This window comes from Eutrigla gurnardus, assembly GCF_963514095.1.
Source record: "Eutrigla gurnardus genome assembly, chromosome: 23".
In the NCBI taxonomy this organism is placed as follows: domain Eukaryota; kingdom Metazoa; phylum Chordata; class Actinopteri; order Perciformes; family Triglidae; genus Eutrigla; species Eutrigla gurnardus.
This window is the reverse complement of record NC_139934.1, coordinates 8,019,336-8,038,265: the sequence shown is the minus strand read 5'-3', so window position 1 is coordinate 8,038,265 and position 18,930 is coordinate 8,019,336. Positions and strand designations below refer to the sequence as shown.

The following is an 18,930-nucleotide window of genomic DNA, read 5'->3' as shown; positions in this document are numbered from 1 at the left end:
GGGCCTCCAGTCCAACCAGATATCATTTGTTTCAAATGCCCTCTTGTGATATAGGAGCAAGGCCTAATGGGGTACACTCACTTTATAATCCTGTCACTGTTTTAATTGACCTTGCAAAATTGAATTTACCTCCTATATAATTCTTAACTTGATAACAGAGACTAATAAAGGAAGGCAGGTTGAGTTTGCAGCACCCGGCGGGCTAAGGAAAGTCCATTGCTATATGAAGGAAACTATACCTGGAACCCCTTACACAAAATTAAATTGTGTGTGTTGTGCTTTACGATTGTTTATAGTGCACCAGCTCCGGCATTTTAATAGCATTTGAATCCCACCGCAGTATTTTTCAAAATCTAAATTGTCAGCGAAATGATTTCTGTTTGTCGTCTCCATCTGTGTCCCGAGCTCCCATTCTCTAATGCTTCATCTACAGTAGGTACCCACTGTTATTATATAACTGGTCACCATGGGAACAAGTCTTCACCAACCCCTCCCAACCCCTCTCCGCTGGATACGGAGAGAGTGACTATTCAAGACAACACATCATACAAAGAGCTTCATGGGATGGTACAGCAAGCAACAAATGGCCCCGGGGGGCAAAGTATTATGCTTGGAAAAGAGAGCAAAGATTGGATATTTGGTTGTATTTATTTTGTAAAAATGCTTTATGTGAAGCCATATCTTTGAATAGTTTGGAACAGAAATTGATTCCTGGCATTTGTACGACCATAATAAGCGTTGTTTGAATGGAAAGCAATACAGTGTCATCGCAGATACACCACAGCATGTCAGGACGCTCCGTGAGTCAGTTGAGACACAACACAATGCTGCGTGATGAATCATATTTATGTTCATGAAATTGCTTGGTGAGAATCACATTAGGACAGTATAAGCACTCTGTGGTCACACTAACCTAGTTTTAATCATGGAGTCTATAGGAAAGCCCGATCCAAACGCAAGTCACAAAGCCATTACATAATAAGCAATTCCCCCAGTGCCAGTAAACCTATCATAAACTAGAATAATCTTTTCTTGTAATCATAATTAGGACTAATCAACATTCATCTATCCAACATTCGCTCCCAACTATAACTGGAATGTGCCAATTATTTCCAGGTGCCCCAAGAAAGAAAAAAAAAAGCTTCTCATCTTCCATAGTTAGTGGCCAAATGCTAAGGCACTAATTAAAATGCACCTCTTAAATAAGTGTATTAATCTCACTTGTTGGAGCTTACGCAACAGGCTGAGTTATGGCACTAACCTTTCCACGAGTTTTAAGCCTCACTTCAAATGCATCGCTAATTGGATTCTGACACTGCAATGATTTGGTGACCTGGAAACACTGCAAATGTACTCAAGGTTCATGGATTGAAAATCCAACAAAACCAGCAACAAAACAAAAGAAAATAAGTGCACCATCGCTGCATGCTAAATACATACATCCACAGCAGAACATTATACCAGGATTAATGGCTAATCCACAAACAATTGGGCTCACTGTTTCTTTCTCCCTTTTCACATCCTTCACATATCTCTTTTCTTCAATAAATGTAAATTCCATATTTGGAAAGTTTGAACAGTTAACAGTTACAATTTTCTCCAAATATACCGTTACTTTACAATTCCTCCAACATATTTCTTTACTAAACATGTCCATTCAGACTCATTATAGCCATTCTAGACAACATACTCATTGCCTCATCTGCTGAACTACAGGGCCACTTCAGTGTATTAACAAAAGTTAAATGTCATAGAAATGATTTCTAAGTCTCCATATGTTGTGAGAGTAATCATCACTTTTCACATTTAATCAAGCCATGCAGAGATTTAATCTAAAACCTTTTATATTCAACAGCAAAGCAGAAAGAAAATGATAGCTCCATATCAAAACCAGGTGAATATAGCAATATATCCAAATGTCAGTTTCTATGAGCTCACTCTGTTCACTTATTATTGTTAGTTTAGATATTAATGAGTTAAAAAAAGAAATCAGTGAAACGTGGGTTACTTCATAAAAGGGCAGGTTGACTTGTATTCTATCGCCTCCAACTCCAAGTGTTGCTGGTGTACACAGACTTGTACGTTTGTACAGGGGGTTTGTTTCCCAGGGGCTTCGCAAACTGACTGGAGGACACTGAGGCCCCCATGTTTGCCTGTGTAACTGACCTCTGAGGCTGCCACTGTCTGGGCAGAGACCTGTAACCAGAATGGCCGGCGGGGGAAGGGACAGCGCTCCTTGTTAGAGACCCAAATGATGGCAGTGGCGCGTGACTGTGACTGCGGCTTTGGCTCTGGCTCCAAGTCTGGCTGCCTGTTTTCTGCGGGGCTTCGTAAGACACCCTGGCCTTCCACTCGGCTGGCGGCTCAGGCAGCATTTTGCGTTGGGCTGCCAAGCGGACATTTGCGGCGAGGCTTTGCTGGAGGTTCTGGAAAGCAAAGGCTTCATCCACCAGGCCAAGGGGATGCCGGGATGCGGCCTCCCAGGGCATAATGGGTTTGCGGCCCTTCTCCAGCCAGGAAGTCTGCCTTGCTGGGGGAGTTGTGGAGGCCCAAGCCAGAGGCTTGGGGGAAGACGACGCTGAAGCTGACTTCTGGCCCATGGATGGTCCTCTGGCTGCTGGTGAAAGGGAATAGTTCCTGCCAAAGGCCTGTAAAGACAGATCCAGACATGTTTGTTTTAATAAGGATTCATTTTTGTTTTTTTGGCCAAATGGTCCTCCAGCCAAATCAAGTCAGCTTGAAAAACATTGGAAAATAGGATCGCTCTTCGTGAACATGCTTTAATATTTAGTATTTTATGTATAAGTTTATTCTCTGTTTTATTCTCATGTAAAACATATTATCTTAAACTTCCTGCAAACTTAATGGTCCATTCCACAGTAAGCCTCCTCAATCCAGTGCTTAAGCATTCGTCCAAACCCTGACGACTGCCCTCTTGTTTCTCAGAACATCTGACTTATGAAAGTTCCCAGAAAGAGCCACAATCAGCTTGTTTTCATTGGCTCTGCTTAACCGTACGGCAACAGTTTGCAAGTTTGACAATGAGATGGTGAAATTTATACTAAAATCACCATCAGGATGCCTCGACATTCAAGGGTTATGTGGGGTGACAATGCACCTTTGTACCCTTCATCGTCTCTGACAGCACATTCTGTTGGATATGGCAGACATGCAGGAGAGGCAGTGCTGCCATCATCTGGTGAAAGATGTGTAAGAGCAGCAGATAGCAAGAGATGGCAAAAATCAAAGAACAGAATAGATGAGGGTGGAGTGGAGAAGAGAAATCTAGCTGAATGAGTGATAAATAAATAAAGTAAAATTAAATACATTTTCTGTTGATTCAGATATCCATTATCCTGGATTAGAGCAGTCAAGAAGGTATTACAATGGTTTTACATTATCTACACTATGCTGCCATTCTGCTGATTCCTAAAATATCATAAATGGATATTTTATTTCAATGTCACTGCATAAGATATTTAGATGTAACGTTGTCTTGCATTCACTGAAAAACATGTATGGCTGAGTTAAAGATAAGAAAATCTGTCATTAAACTCAAATAATTTGACTAGGAATCAGATTCCTCCATACACAGCTGCCAACTCAGGACAACATTAGATATTAATTTCCACTTAACAAATAATTGCCCTTTGTGAAAATGCATGACTCAACTCAGCGGGGGCCCACACTCACTTCACCTCCAAAATTGTCCAATGAGGTCGCTTGTATTCATTGAAGTCACCAGTCTAATAATATCCTTTGTGAATGCATCATCAGTTAGTCATTCTGCTGGAATGTGCTCTTCAAGCATTCACCTCAACTGCTATAAAAGTAGGTGACTGCGTGTTTGATGAGGTGTTTCTGGCAAACAAATTCTTTATAGTTGTTCTTGCTGAAAACTGATATTAAACCATGCACTGCCTTTGCAAAAAGATAGAAGGTACAAGAGTTAGTCTAACATCATGGCCCTTAAGTAGAATCTGCAAATATAGTATAAGTCAGTATTTATAGTACAGGGGGACAAGTGGTGAAATTCAGCAAGATGAACAGGAAAAAGACTAGAAATAGAATAAACCCAAAGAGCATGCTTAAAGGACAAAGAAATGAAAGCCAACTAAGGATAAAAGACATTTTAATGGCACTGCAGTGAATATTACAGAAAGTGCACTATGAAGAGAAACACACAAAGGAAAAGGAAAAAGAACAAGAAAGAACACAAGCAGCCCTGTAATAACAATACATCTGTGAATATTCATGAGCTGGTTATCCTTTTGATAATTCTTATTTTGTAAATGAATTATCGTCTATATAATACAATAGCAGAAAAAGATGTATTAGGTGAAGCTTCATGTAGGAGAGTGGGCAATAATATACTTCTCTGTTATCAGGAATATATATCAGGGTCTGAGATATAGTAGCTTTCACTGGCTTAAGTTGAAATCTAAGCCTACTATCTCTGGACCTCAGCTCCCCCTCTCATGAGGCAGTTTAAATATAGTACCTAACATGATGCAACAGCTGGTCAAAAGCTTGAAATAAAACATACTTAAGTAGGTACCATGGAAAAGACACTGGGGAGAGCCACGAAGGATAAATTGTTGACCAATGTGTCATTCGAAGTTTAAGGAAGTCAGGGATTGTAGTCACTTTTTGGAAGGGGCAATGCTGTATTCTTCAGCATTTATCACTGACATTGCACCTTCAGGTTGCTATCAATACACACCAGAGACCTGACCCATCTCCCTTTACTGCATTCATTTATTTGATCTTGTTCAACTTGATTGTATTTTAGTGTTTGTTTATCATGTAATATTTGCAACATTTATCATTTTTCCTCTGTTCCAAAATCGAATTCTGGTTGCCACTATTCACTCCCGTTCACTTCTGATTTCATTTTTCTCTCACTCCTTTCTTATAATTCTTTCTGAGCAACTTGCCTTCCTACATTCTTATAAAGCCACCACTTTAGATTCTTATACACAAAATTACATTACTTTATAGCGATTTTCTAAGCATCCAAATGCATCATTTATAGAAACATGTTGAAATGTACATGTTTTATAAACATGTAAAGTTCATTTTGGCTCCTTTGTGTCCAGTAAGATAATACTTACATCCAGCTCTTATTCTTATGTTCTTGCTTTGTTTATAATGCCATTTGCATTAACTCTTAAAACTGTGAAAATCATCAAGCCCTGTCCTATGACAATAACAAGACCAAGTGGGTGTGAATATAGTCATTGCAAAGGCAAGTTTAAGTGCTCAAAATGCTTCACTTAGCAGTGGACTGCAAGAGCACCAACCCTTTGACCCCAGCGTTTTGTGATTCTACCAGAATCACTCTTTATCAACTGCTGCAGGCTTCCACACTTGAGCGGAGCTCTTTTTAGCTGTAAACTTGGGTTTAGGAGCAGCTACATTGCCGCCACCTGATACGGATTCAGGCCTTGCAGCTAGAGGGAAACTAGGAACAACATAGCTACTGGGAGGCTGTGGCTGGTAAGGTACTGAGGGAGCTGTCATGTAGGGAGGGCTATTGGCTGGTTGGTAAGGGGCCTGCCCTGCCTGTTGGTAGGGAGTTTCTGGAGATTGAGGAGCTTGGGGATGATAAGCAGGTGGGGCAGGTTGCTGATATTGTTGATTATATGCTTGCTGGTATGGACCACCCGGGGGTTGTTGATAAGGATTGGAGGGAGGATAAACATTAGCTGGGTTTTGTTGGTAATGACCACCCTGCATCATGGGCTGCATTGGCATCCCATATGGTTGCTGTGGGTATGGGGCATTAAATGGTACATCTGGCTGGGCAGGGGCCATTTGTTCATATCCAACAGGTTGGTTTTCAATGGGCGGGGCAGGAGCTGAACAATTGGGATTAGGTTCAGGGGACTTGACAGCCTCTGCTCCTGGGCCAAAGGTAAAGAGTGAGGCATTGAGTTGATAGGGTTGATGCTTCATCACATCTACAACACTGAGAGGTTTTCGGGCAGGTTTTTGTTTCTCTTTGCCTTTGTTCTTGGCTTTGACTGAAGGGCTACCTGGAGAAGGCTGCTTTATTGCTGCTGGGGGGTAAAAGGGGGACTGAATAGGATTAAAGGCGCGTGAAGGAGGAGCACGTACATTGGGTGTGTATTTCCACTCATTCGGTAAAGAAGAAACTGGCGATGTTGACCGGACAGCCTTGTTTGCTTGCACAGTCTCAGAGTCCACAACAAACTTCTCCATGCGAGACTGCCTCTTGGCGAACATATCAGCTCCTTTCCCTTTGACGGCTGGCATCTCAAAAGATGAACCTTGCGATGATGGGTTTAAGACAGAGGCCATTGGGTTAATGGGTGATGAATCTCGTTGACCAATGTTAAAAGAGTGCATTCGCTGTGGTGGAGGCGGAGGGGTCTGGTTTTGTGGGGCATTTTGTGGTGGCTGCCAAGGTTTTGGAGAGGGACGAGTGTTCACCATTGATGTGGAAACATTCCCAGGTGTTTGTGGTGACTGTGGTGCCCAAGCAGTAACAGGTGTTTGAGGTTGTGTCTGAGGTGGAGGCCATGTATTCATTGGTGGCTGTGGTGGAGTCTTCGAAGTGGGCTGTTGCCAGTTTGGCTGTGGTGAGGGCTGGGGCGGAACTGGTTGAGCCCAAGGTGGTTGATGTTGGCCCTGATTTTGCTCTTGGGCCCAAGACGTCATAGGCTGCTGACCATGTTCTGAAGGGTGCTGGGCCCATGGTGGTTGGGACTGAGCCTGGGCAGGAACCGGCGCCCAAGGATTAGAAATGGGTTGAGGCTGTACAGGGGGCTGTGTTTGGGCTGGTTGAATCCAAGGTGGCTGAACTTGGGCTTGAGTTTGTGACGGAGGCCATGCATTAGTTGAAGGTTGCTGTTGTTGAGGCTGAGCTGAGACCCAAGGTGGTTGAGGCTGACCTGCTGCTTGGGCCTGTGGCCATCCTTGTTGTGGTTGATGCTGTGGTTGCTGAACCCATGGTGGCTGTGGCTGGGTTTCTGGCTGAACCTGTTGACCCCAAGGAGGTTGTTCTTGGGATTTTTGCTGGGGTCCTTGCACCCATGATGGTTGATGTTGAGAGTCTGTCTGTGATGGCTGTGCCCATGGGGCCTGGGGCTGCTGCTGCATTGCTTCTTGAGGGTGACCCCAAGTTGGTTGCATTTGCTGCAGATTTGGCTGCTCACGAGACTGTGCCCAGGGTGGCTGAACCTGTGGTTGCTCATGATGCTGGGTCCAGGGTGGCTGAGCTTGTGTCTGGGCTTGTAATTGCCCTTGAGGCTGACTCCAGGATGGTTGAATTTGAGGGGTCCATGTATTTGTGGGTGGTTGAGGCGGTGCTTGGGGCTGAGCAGGTTGACTCATCCAAGGTGGCTGTGGTGGGGACTGATTTTGAGGTGGTTCCTGGGGATGCACTTGAGCTGGATGCCACGAATTGGTAGGTGACTGTTGTTGTTGTGCTTGTGTTTGCACTGGAGCCCAACTAGTTACAGGAGCAGGCTCAGGCTGCAGGTTAGATTGCATATGACCATTTTCCTCTTGAGCTGTCACTTGCAGAGGCTGCTGTTGAGATTCAGGCTCTGGGATAGTCCATGTGGGCTGTTCTTCTGTGGTTGTGCTGGCTGGAGCCTCCTGGGGGGCAGGAGGGGGCTCAGGGACAGGTGCTGGGGTTGGCTCTACTTCTGGAGCAGGGGTAGTCTCTGTGGTGGGGGCTACAGCAGGTGTGGATACACTATTTTCAGCTTGTTGAGGCATGTCCTGGTTGGTCACTTCTATCTGTGGGGACCAAGGAGGAGAGGTGGGGTTGATCAAAGGCTTTGGAGCCACTGGTGGGGGATTCTTGTGTTTAAGTCGTTGAGATTGCAAAAAATTACAAGCCTCAGCCCCAAGGCTAAGGTAGTCTTCCTCAGCTCCTGACTCACAACCCAACTTCTTATCCTTTCTGTTGAGGAGGTTTAGCAGTTCTGGGTTAGGGGATACTTTGGGTGCTTCCTTAAACGTGAACATAGGCTTGCCAGCATTTTTTCTCTTTGAATCCGATAAAAGACCAGTTCGGCTTGCAGGGGTAGAAATGCGCTCATCCCGGGAAGCTATCTGCTCTCCTTGGCCCACAAAATCTTGATTGGTCCCACTCATTGCGGGAGAATAAGGGGTAGTCGAGAAAGGCTTTGCAGTGCGATTGCTGAAAGAACTCTGCATTTCACTGGTTTGATGTTGGACAGCGCCATTGATGTTTGTAGAACAGTGCTGCATTTTTTGTTGCTCTTGATGGCATTCTTGCTGCTGCTGATAAATTTGCTGCTGCTGTTGATAGTGCTGTTGTTCATACTGTTGCTGCTGATATTGTTGTTGGTATTGTTGTTGTTGTTGTTGTTGTTGTTGGTAGTTCTGTTGCTGCTCATAGTACTGCTGTCCCTGATACTGCTGATACTGTTGTTGCTGTTGGCTTTGCTGGTGTATATTTACATCCATGTACGCATGGCCCTCTGTTGTGGACTGCATGTAGGAGTGCTCTTCTGTGTTCTTTTCAACTATCGGCACCGCTTCCACGGGAATCCCCTGGCGCCTGAGCTCCTCGTGTTCAGCTGTTATCTCATCCATCCTTAGACGTCGTTGGACAAACATTAAGGCACCCTTGCCTTTGGTGTCAGGCAAACACTCCATCTCTACTTGGTTGTTCAGGTTCCTTTCAATCTCAAGGAGACCCTTGTCCCAGTTGATAGTTAGCACACCTTTGCTACTCTGAGCATCAGTGAGGAAATTCTTGTCTATTTCAGAACCGTTTGGCGCCACAAGGGTGAATTCAACAGTGTGGATTTCTTGTTCGTCTTCCTCCTCGCCTTCGTCACTGTACTCTGGTTCGTCTTCTCCTGTGCCGTAGCTCACAAGTGTGTATTTCTTGGCCCTCAGACGATGTCTCTTGAACATCAACACCCCTTTGTTGTTGGGGTTGGGCGGAGCAGCCGTAAGAAGGAGAGCGATACGTTTACATTTGGACTTGGCCTCTTTCACCTGCTTCTCAGACAAACTCTCACTGCGCCTCAGCCCTGCATAGAGAAGAGAGTTTGGTGTTTAGAATATATTGTCCTAAGCAGGACAAGCAATCAAAATTAAATGCATCACCTAACATTATATGCATTAATAAAATAAAGCCTGAGATTAACACACATCATGCAATCTGTTTAGAGGTTGTTAAAAAAAAAAAGATTTCTTGAAACAGGTTGGTTTTCTATGTCTCCATTAGAAATTATTATTTTTTTGTACTTTTTTCCAGCTTTTGATCACAAGGACAATGTCAAGGTTATCCATACATTGACTATGTAATTGTAATTGACTAAATTAGTGTCAGTCGGAAAATAACATTTAATTTCATCATATGAAACCTATTTTGTTTTTTTATCGCTCATCTGCATAAATAACATGATACATGACAAAATTAAGTTTCTAGCAAAAGTAAAGGAAGGCAAAACGCCATTAATCAACATCTTATACTGATATAAACATTATTTACATAAAAATGAATCTGCCATACATTTAAAAAATAGACTACACGCAATGTTCACATTAAAAGCAGAAACAGAAATAGCAATACACACACAAAAAACAAATATTTTGCTAGCCAAACTATTAACTGACTCCTCCACATTCTTAGTCCACACATATCTAGCCGTCTATTTATTTTTAGTTGGATAAAAAACATCAACCCACGAAGCAAAAATGAAATCCTTATACCCTAATACCCTCATTTGTTCGCAAATAAACTACATGAAATCAGTTGTTAGTCTCCATAAAGTAGCCAAAAATAGCAACTACAAAAGATTAAAGATAGCTTGCATGCAATAAATTCACCAGGACCAGTGTGTCTTTACGCGTCCTTATCTGTAAGTTCACACGCTGCCCACTAAAAACCTTCTGTTCTTCTTGAATGTGTCCCGTTAGCTGACACTTAAGCACATCCAGCAACAGACATTGCACGACAAAGCCACTCTCAAACCATCCGACAATGCAAGGCTGTAATAAAATAATACGTAGGCTTCCTTTTTCCTATTCCTGCAAGACGAACCTGAAGGTGGAGGAGACAGCGGGAGTGAGCAACGGGCTCACTTTTTTAGCTCAGTTAAAGCACCCAGTTTGAAAGGATCAGGTAACGCGCTGGGGAAGCACATGCTGGTGTCTGTCAAAGGGCCACTTCTGCAGGCATCATCAGCGTGCTGGTGTTATATTTATGTCTTCCACATAGCTCAGAGGAGCGCCTCAATATCATCATCAAGCCTCTTCAAATGGATAGTTTATGATTTTTTTTATAAACTGCCCCTCCCAACCCTTTGATTCTTTATAGCTTTTGTTGTCACTATTCCATCTACACTGTGCTTCAGTACTATTTCTTTGATTTGGAGGCAGTTCAAGTTAGAACCGGAAGTATGTGCTTCCATGTGGAGCAAACTTGGCATCAAGCCTTGGTATGAACATTGACAAATGCAATTTATTGTTAACCTTTTAGCATGCGGATCCATCTTAAAGAATAGATCTTTATTATTTCATCGGGAGAATACTCCCTTGTTCAAATGGAAATATGACGAGGTACTTACTGGAGTGTTTTGCCCGATGCTTGTTGGGTTTGTCTTGATCCCCCTCCGAATCAGAACCCTGCTCTCCTGCTGGTGTTGCCTCTTCTGAGGGAATTCCAAATGAAACGGTGAAAGGAACTCCCTCGCAGTGCCCTCCTTCTTCTTCTTCTTCCTCTCTCTGGGATCCAACACTTCCACTGACCCTGGGGCCACCCACACCCGGGATGCCCCTCCCTGCTCTCGATGCTGCCGGCTGCTGCAAAACGACCTCCACCTGCCCCAGCATCGAAGGGGAGTTGAGCACCACCCCACGCTGACCGAGGGGCTCTCTGAGAGAACACGGCACATAGTGCGACACAGTGGTGTTGTGGATCACCTCAACGCCCTCTTTATTGGAGAGTTCTCCCGCAATCCCATGAGCACTGCCAAGAGAAGTGCAGCCTACATCGTCCAAGGTTTGCTCGGAGAGGGACACCTGCAGCTCCACCATGTCCCCAGGGGAGAAGCACCGTGCTCCTTCATCATTATCCTTAAAAACAGGCTCCTGGCCTCTCCGATCACCAGATGAAGGAACATGGAGCTGGGTGGAAAGCAGCTGGGGTCCCTTGGGAAACACTGTGTTGCTGCCCAACTCCCCATAGTGGGCCTCATCCGATTGGCACTCAGATATGTAGAGTTCCCTTGGGCTTTGGGACCTGTGCTTTGGGGAGAAGATGTGGAGTGTGGTGCTCTCTGAAGCTTCACCAGCAGAGACCATCTCATCACAGTCTTTCTCTTCTGAGTCATTTTCTTCCGAGGGGAGGGTGCAGTATCTTTCAGGGGAGAGGAGAGAACAGGAATGAGTGAGTGGCGCTCAGTTATCTACGGTGATCAAAATGTCACCTCTTGTAGTGTAAGTTAATCAAACATTGGGCTTTTGGAGTTGTGCATTAAAAGATAAGTGATAGATACAAAAAAATATATGCAACAAAACCATCTGAATAACAAGTAAAGCTTGTCTCTTATTGCTGAAGTTGTCGAAATAATTGGATAGATTTGATCTTCATGCAGCAATTTGAATGAAAGGCTCAGGTCACTGAAGAGTAATCACGTTTCAGTATCGCTCTGTCTAATTTCCACTTTCAAGGGCAGCGAGGAATATCATAACAGAATGTCATTTTCTTCTGACTGCAATTATTGTATTTACGTTGAATAGACCTCAGTGAGTATTCATTTTCTATGGCATGTCATAATAAATTGTGAGAGCCAAAAGCTGAGGTCATCTGCTCTCCGAACCTACAGAGACGGGATTATTTAGTCATGCAGTCATAGAAACAGTCGTCATAGAAATCCTGTACTGTTCCTATAGTCATGTTGGACACCACTTTCAACTAGATTCGAGGACTAAATTATACTTTAACCGTGCATCCCTCTGCAGTTTAAATATGGGCACATTAAGGCATATGCAGCAATATTTGAGGACGTGTCACCCTGATAAAAACACTGACCATACCCACTGAGTAACGGCTGAGCAGCTGCATGTCTATCACACAAATCACTAACACCTTGGCCATGCCACTTTGAAGGTCAGCATGACTGACACACATTAACTTGCCAATTCACACACTTGACACGGATGCACACAATACAGACAGTGGTTCACTGACGATTCAAAAGGGCACAGGTCATAAAACAACTATCTAAATGCTAATTCCGCTGTGCCATTATTATTTTTGCTTTGCCACTGTGAACGCCAAGAACAGCAGAAGTGCCGCGTGGCTCAAGATGTGCAGATACTGTCATGTTACTGGATGTGCAGAGTGCCACTTCACTCTCACGGATCTAATGGCTGTGCACGTGGGCCGATACCTTTTGACGAGCAGCTGTAGACAGCCGATGGATGTGTCGATGAGCGCCAAGGCTCGTAAAAGGGTGAGATCAGCGCATGGCTCTCCGTTGAGTGACACCACCTCGTCGCCTTCCCGCACTCCAGCCAGGAAGGCACAACCGCCTTCTTCTACCTGTGGAAGACGAATCTTAGTGAGAGGACAAAAAACTGAAAAACAGACCAGGTCAGGTGGACTCTCTCACCTTCACATAGCTAAAATATGTGGAGGAAGTCCAAAAATTCACTTTTTAAAAGGTTGTCAGTGTCACTAATCCATCTTTATCAGGGAAAGCAAGACAATAAGTGGAGTACTAGAGTCACTGTCGGGTCAAGAAACAATCTGCACAATTCACACAATACGTAAATTATGAGTCACTGATACCTAGGCTAGGCATGTTTAAAAAAGTGCCCATTCTACTTTGTATTTCCACCATGCATATGCATAATACTGCTGGAGGCCAGCTCTGCACGGACCCGTTTAAAGGGCACCTCTTTATGCAGTTAAACTAATGACTGATGCTTTCGTTCCCTTGTAATTGGCTCCAGAGGCCTATAAAATGCTTCATTAATAATAAGATTTAATAAGGAGAAATACACCATAAATGATGCACAAAGGGCCACTTATACAGCCAGGGGGATAAATGATTACTTCACTACCATGCAATTAAAGGATATACTCTCAGGAAATATGTTAAGATAGTTTGCAAATACTACAAACAAACTGCCTTAGAAAAGAAGGTTAATAGCGTCTGCAATGGTTTACTGATTACTTTGAGATTTGTAGCTACTTAAAACAGTGGGGTGTATAAACATCATTCATGTAATCCATCCTTCTCTCTCTGAGAAGAGATTATACTCCACAACTCATTAATTGACCATAGTCAGGTATCATAATCTTTGTCTTGGTCAATTCCCCTTAATAATTAATTTACACAGTTATGTTAGAGGATGATGTATCAGAGTCGAGACAGGTTAACCATTGAAACTGAACACAAGTAAACAACATGCGGGTCTTCCATTGATAAAGCAAAATGTCCCCTTTGTCACTGCAATTATTTCACCACATAATCATAACACAAAAACAGCCTTCGAGGTTTCTTATATTAACGTAATCATCTCCATAGATGTGCATCCAACTCAAGACACTAGCAGTAAAACAATACTGTCACTAGATGGCGATGTATACACACACGTACACATCACTAGACTTGTATTCCATTATTTTACACACACACACACACACACACACACACACACACACACACACACACACACACACACACACACACACACACACACACACACAGCTTCTACTTTATTTTACAGTCTTGAACACACAAGCAATAAAATGACCCTACTTTGCTATACCTACAAAATTCTTTATGTGTGTCTATCTCGAGCTGGTTAGTTTCATATAAAACCCCTCTGACTCCATCCCTGATATTTTAAGAGTTAACCGTGTGCTGGCGGACCCTATAAGGCAGCCTGCAGTGTGCCTGTCTGTTGGGACATCTCTTTACAGGGAGGATGCTTTGTCTGGAAGGCCGTGCACAGCAACCGCTCGTGCTCCAAAAAAGGAAGGGAAACATTTGTCGTGGTCTAAAGACGACGATCAAACAGTTGGAAGGAGGCAGATACCACGGCTCAGATCTGTCATACGCTGCTCGTGAAGAGAAACAGTCCATTGTAATGCAAAACGTTACTGTAGAGAAAAGACCAACATAAATGGAGTTTTTCAAATAAAGTGCCCTGATCAGCAGATTGTGCGAATGACATCATGTTGAGCCACAATTAGAGAACATTACATGCCCCCCCTTGGTATCTCGGCTTGCCCAGATCATCTATTTAATAAGCTTCAACACAAAACAGAAAATCACAGGAAATACAGGACTGCATAATGTGTCCACATCGCTCCCGGCGGTTCCTGCCCTTCACAGCTGTAAGCAATTATGTTTTTACATTTGAGGGAAATATTTCCCAGCTGCCTTACAGGTAGCACACCATATGGGAGGATAGTTACATTTAATGTCTATAGTCACTCGCGTATTCTTTCGTCTTTGAGGAGAAACACTTCGAGGGATAGAGAGTTTAGTTTTGTTGTTTTAGTTTGTTATATTTACTTGTACAAAAAACATGATTCTCAGAGATGAGATATTGTTCCAGATTTTGTTACAAGCTCATTTCCAATTCCCCTGCCAACACTTTACAGCCCTTTGCAAACATTGCATTGTGTTATGCTGGATTATATTGTAATAGAGTGTTTATACCAGAGTTCTAGTTCTCTTTATTTATTCTTTTATTTGAGCCATTTCTTATTTGGGGTTTTAATTTGTATATATATTTTGGAAAAAAGATATTACATAAACCATTGACAAGTATGCCAAAGTGAAAGTATATTTTTGCAACACTCCTCCAGACAAAATATTGCATGAAATTGGGTTTTAATGTTTCAGATACACTGAAGGAGTGTTCCTTTATGCCTTTTTAAGATAAATATATCACTAAACCCCTTTGGGTTGTCTGAAAAACGCTTGGTCACAAAGCTGAAAACAATCAGTGAGTCAGATGGAAGTCCAGCTGGACCTCTTTGGCTGGCACTGACAAAGAGCATTCAGAGGAAGGAACACAGCAAATCACAACTCTATCATCAAAACATTTAAGCAAGTTGGAACATCGCTCTTTATCTGTTTAGACGATGTGAACTACTCTGCAGTTAGTGCTTTCTCCCGGGACCAGGATGTTGATGTTTTGCTGAAAAACACAATCCCAAAATCCTCCAGTGATGGAAGGAGCAATGGAGCACCTTGTTTACTCCGGGAAAACGGCACCGAATGAATGAAGCAATGGCATTTTGCTGATTGCTTGCCAGCTTAATAAGGTTCCTATGGTGCACTATTAGGACTGACGAATTGGCAACAAGAGCCCTCTTTGCTCTGTTAACGTCCAGATAACGCAGGCAGAGGAAGAGGACTTTTAATTCAAGCTACATAAGTGAATATATTTCAATGGAATGAGATAACATTAGTTCTTATTAGTTCTGAGACATTTCAGACTTGAATAAAGATTACATTTGCTCCGTCATTCGGTTCTCCAGAACTGATCTGATGCATGTTGACATTCCACATACCAGGATGGCATACCTTAGTAATTGGCCAAAACGTCTCCTGTTCAGGTTGTTAGGATTGAAGCAATTTCTGTTTTTAATACAGATTACAAACATGGCAAGACATCCAAAACGAGCATTTACACTGTTGCCATAGATCACATGTGAATTGTTCCATGTTTTTTCCTCAAGGTGAGTTGGTCACAACTTGTAAAAATCATGTATTGTGCCGTTTTCTGCAGCTTTAAAAAATAAAGTGACCTCATCTACTTTGTACTCAGGCCAGGACTCTAGAAGAAGAAGAAAAATACTTCCTCCCTTATATGGAAAGAACCTCCGTGCTCTTACACTGCCTGTCATTACACTGAACAATCACTTTCTATCAGGGAACAAAACAGTCTCTACCACATTCAACAGAAGCTAAAAAAACATACATTTTGATCAAATACAGGAGAGCCGGCCGAGCATTTGTCATGATCTTGGTATGTTTCCTTTTTGACCTTTAACCAACAGACTTTAGCTCTACCTTCTTCTTCCCACAAGAAGAGTTTAGAGGTATGTTTAAGGTTATCCCTTCCAGATGAGGTGGACTAAAACCTACCAGATCCCTTCACTGAGGCTTAAGCATCCTAATACTAATTCACTTTAAAAGGCCAACACTTAAAATGCAGTATATCCACAAGCCTGGAGGCTAGAATACGCCTCATTTATGTCTCAAATTAGAGGCTTAAGGTTCAAGAGGAAAGTAACACTGCAACATAAGAGGTAGAGGGGTCATTATCCCGCGTGAGGAAAAGGGCAGAGATGTTCACTGTTTGTTTACTGAACTGCGTTGTTGTTGCTCATGTTGTGTGTACAAGACTTTGCGATGTACTTGCAGATACGGAAGGCTTGGAAGGCTGCCGTGAATCTACCAGAATTCGTATTTGTACACATTTTGATTGCATGTTTGATTATTGAAGTCCTTTTGTTTACATATTTAAATACAAATACTGGAAACAATTTCAACAGTAAAACACCATTATCATTTATTAAAGTTTTTTTTGTGATATAAGCCACTCCCTATGTCAGAATAAATATAAATATATACGTTTACTGTTATTCGATTGTTTGAAACGTGTTAGAATGATCTATTGATGCTTTCGGAGTGCTCTGTTCTGAGCTTTGACGTCGCAGGAATGCAGCTTAAGAAAAACATTTACATGTTCACCACATGGCGGACAAGTTGATGAGGGATCTGTGCAGCCTGAGCCCCTGTCAACATACATCGCTATACCATATATAGAGTGTCAGCAGCTCCTCAAAGTAAATGCACCTGGCTTTACCTCTCCAAGTGCACATTTACAGTGCAGTACGTCTGCAGCTCTTTGATTGATTTGAAGGGGCAATAAAACTACTTTTTTAGCCTGATCTATTTGGAGTGTATTTATTGTGTATATGTTTATATGAATGCAATATGTTTGAAAAAGGTAATGGTAAATTAAATGAATTAATACAATTCTAAAAGCAAATCAACAGCGTCTGTCAAAGCACATAATAGCGAAATCATGGTGTTTGACCATTTCAGGTAACTAGAAGTGAGTTATATATGTTTAGTAAAAATGTGCACTTTGCAAAACCTAACAAGGCGTAACAGAGTGGTAAAAGGATGAAGTATGATCATGCAAATGATAACAGTGTATGAAATATTATCTATATACTGTGAAGTGTCATGTCCTTTAATATGGAATGGAATACCTGCATGATATGAAAATTAGCTTGAGGGCATGAAATCATCTACTGTTACCTATAAGGTTTATTACCACTATCAGGTCAAACTCATATTATGTAGTCAAAGTAGTTATAGCATGTTTGCCTAACCTTCTTACTTATATCAATTGAGATGTTGTTTTGTGGACAAGCTGTTCACCCTTCACTCTGCAGTTACTCGTCCGAACAATGCCTCCTCGCTGAGTTCTTTGTGAGTGATAACAGATCACACTGCCCTCAGCTTCACACTGTCTTGGCCTTGACCATATAAGGGTTCCGAGGAATCTCGCACCAAAACACAGCCAACGCGCACAAAAATGCAGGGACACGAACCGCTCCGAATAAATTCTCCCCCAGAGGAAAACTGATAGTCTGTAATCTAAAAATGAGAATTTATGTATTTGTAACAACTTTGTAAAGTTCTCAGATGATTTAAAACTAACACAATTCTGGCATTGTCCCATGTTTATCTCCAATTAATTATTAATAATGCTCGTATTAAACACCAACACATTGGCAGACAGGCAAAAAGATAAGATTGATACCTGGCAGACTAAGAAAGGTCTGTAGGTGTCCCCCTCTCCCTCTCTTAGGGTGAATCCCCAGGGTGCACCTCCACGCAGCGTAACGCAGATGTAATCCCCGGTGCCCATACTGCGCGCAGCTCCTCAGCCAAGCCTCCGCAGCGCGATCATCGAGCAGTCAGCTGGACCAGCAGCACTTTGCAACAAAACACAAAAAACACACCTCCACCACCACCGCTGTATAATCCCCATCATCTGAGTTCTCCCAGAGTCCAGCCCGCTGAAGAGACGTCACGGCGCACGGACCCGCCTGCAGGCGTTGCATGCAACTGGTGGTTTTGTCATGGGGAGGTCCTGGACTTGGACTTGTACTCACTCTGCCAGACATCCCCGAGCTATGCCATTCTAATAAACATGGGAGAACTGCAACGTGACGCTTGAAAACTATACATAGCAATACAAACAGTGATAAATAATCCAAAGGATGCTTCACCTGAGGAATTTAATTCCCTTTTATAGCAAAAGAGAATATTATTGTGTATGATTGCATAACTGTGCAATCACATCTCATTTTCAAGCGTTTGGATGTAAATGATGGCAGACCTACTCCACCATTGTTTGTTTATTACCTCCATAATCTGAGTGCTTTGATTTTATATTTCGGGCCTAATACATTTAATTGAACCCTTCAATGATGCATCTTGTAGGCTACTGTATAAGGCAAATTAATCCGCAGCCTGTGTGAGAACCCTCCAAGTGGCAGCTGCATCCCTGTCCATTAAACACAGGCTTTATGCAGGTATGTGTATGTGTTGTGGCCCTTTAATTTTAACTACCATAACCTAATAATCAATACATTTAAGTTATCCTCATCCATATGTCAAAATGTAGTCTATTGTATTTAAAAAAAATCATAACAGAGTGGAAATGTGCTCAGTGTTCAGGAAATGATGAAACGTATGTATTTTAGGACCGCACAGGTCCACATCACATCTGTGCTGACGTGTATGGGTTCCCTCTCTTTCACGCATGCGTACAGCGTCTATGCTAATCTGCACGACTATGCTCACGGCCCTTACAAGTTAGCTAAAAACACATCGACCCAAACAAGAAGTCCAACCGTTT

The 18,930-nt window shown here is 42.6% G+C and overlaps 1 protein-coding gene across 2 annotated transcripts; it reads right to left on the bottom strand.

The window, feature by feature from the left end:
- Nucleotides 1–657: 657 nt before the first annotated feature.
- Nucleotides 658–18,029, bottom strand: synpo2a (synaptopodin 2a). Of its 2 annotated transcripts, XM_084003348.1 has the most exons (5): nucleotides 17,827–18,029; nucleotides 12,411–12,562; nucleotides 10,584–11,374; nucleotides 6,121–9,041; nucleotides 658–2,648 (listed from the first exon to the last, which is right to left on the bottom strand). In XM_084003348.1, the coding sequence occupies exons 1-5, from the start codon at nucleotides 17,932–17,934 to the stop codon at nucleotides 2,037–2,039; spliced, it is 4,584 nt and encodes a 1,527-aa protein (XP_083859474.1). In that variant the 5' UTR covers nucleotides 17,935–18,029; the 3' UTR covers nucleotides 658–2,036. The 2 variants fall into 2 exon arrangements, with proteins under 2 accessions (XP_083859474.1, XP_083859473.1); XM_084003347.1 differs by lacking the exon at nucleotides 658–2,648 and having other exon boundaries at nucleotides 4,745–9,041; nucleotides 17,827–18,028.
- Between the last annotated feature and the right edge of the window lie 901 nt (nucleotides 18,030–18,930).

What these genes read in the sequence shown, in the direction of transcription:
- synpo2a (XM_084003347.1), bottom strand. Translation starts at nt 17,934, where the DNA reads ATGGGCACCGGGGATTACATCTGCGTTACGCTGCGTGGAGGTGCACCC. An exon ending in GACCTTTCTTAGTCTGCCAG is followed by an intron (nt 12,563 to 17,826) that starts GTATCAATCTTA and finishes CGTCTTCCACAG; the next exon opens with GTAGAAGAAGGCGGTTGTGC. An exon ending in GCATCGGGCAAAACACTCCA is followed by an intron (nt 9,042 to 10,583) that starts GTAAGTACCTCG and finishes TTCTCTATGCAG; the next exon opens with GGCTGAGGCGCAGTGAGAGT.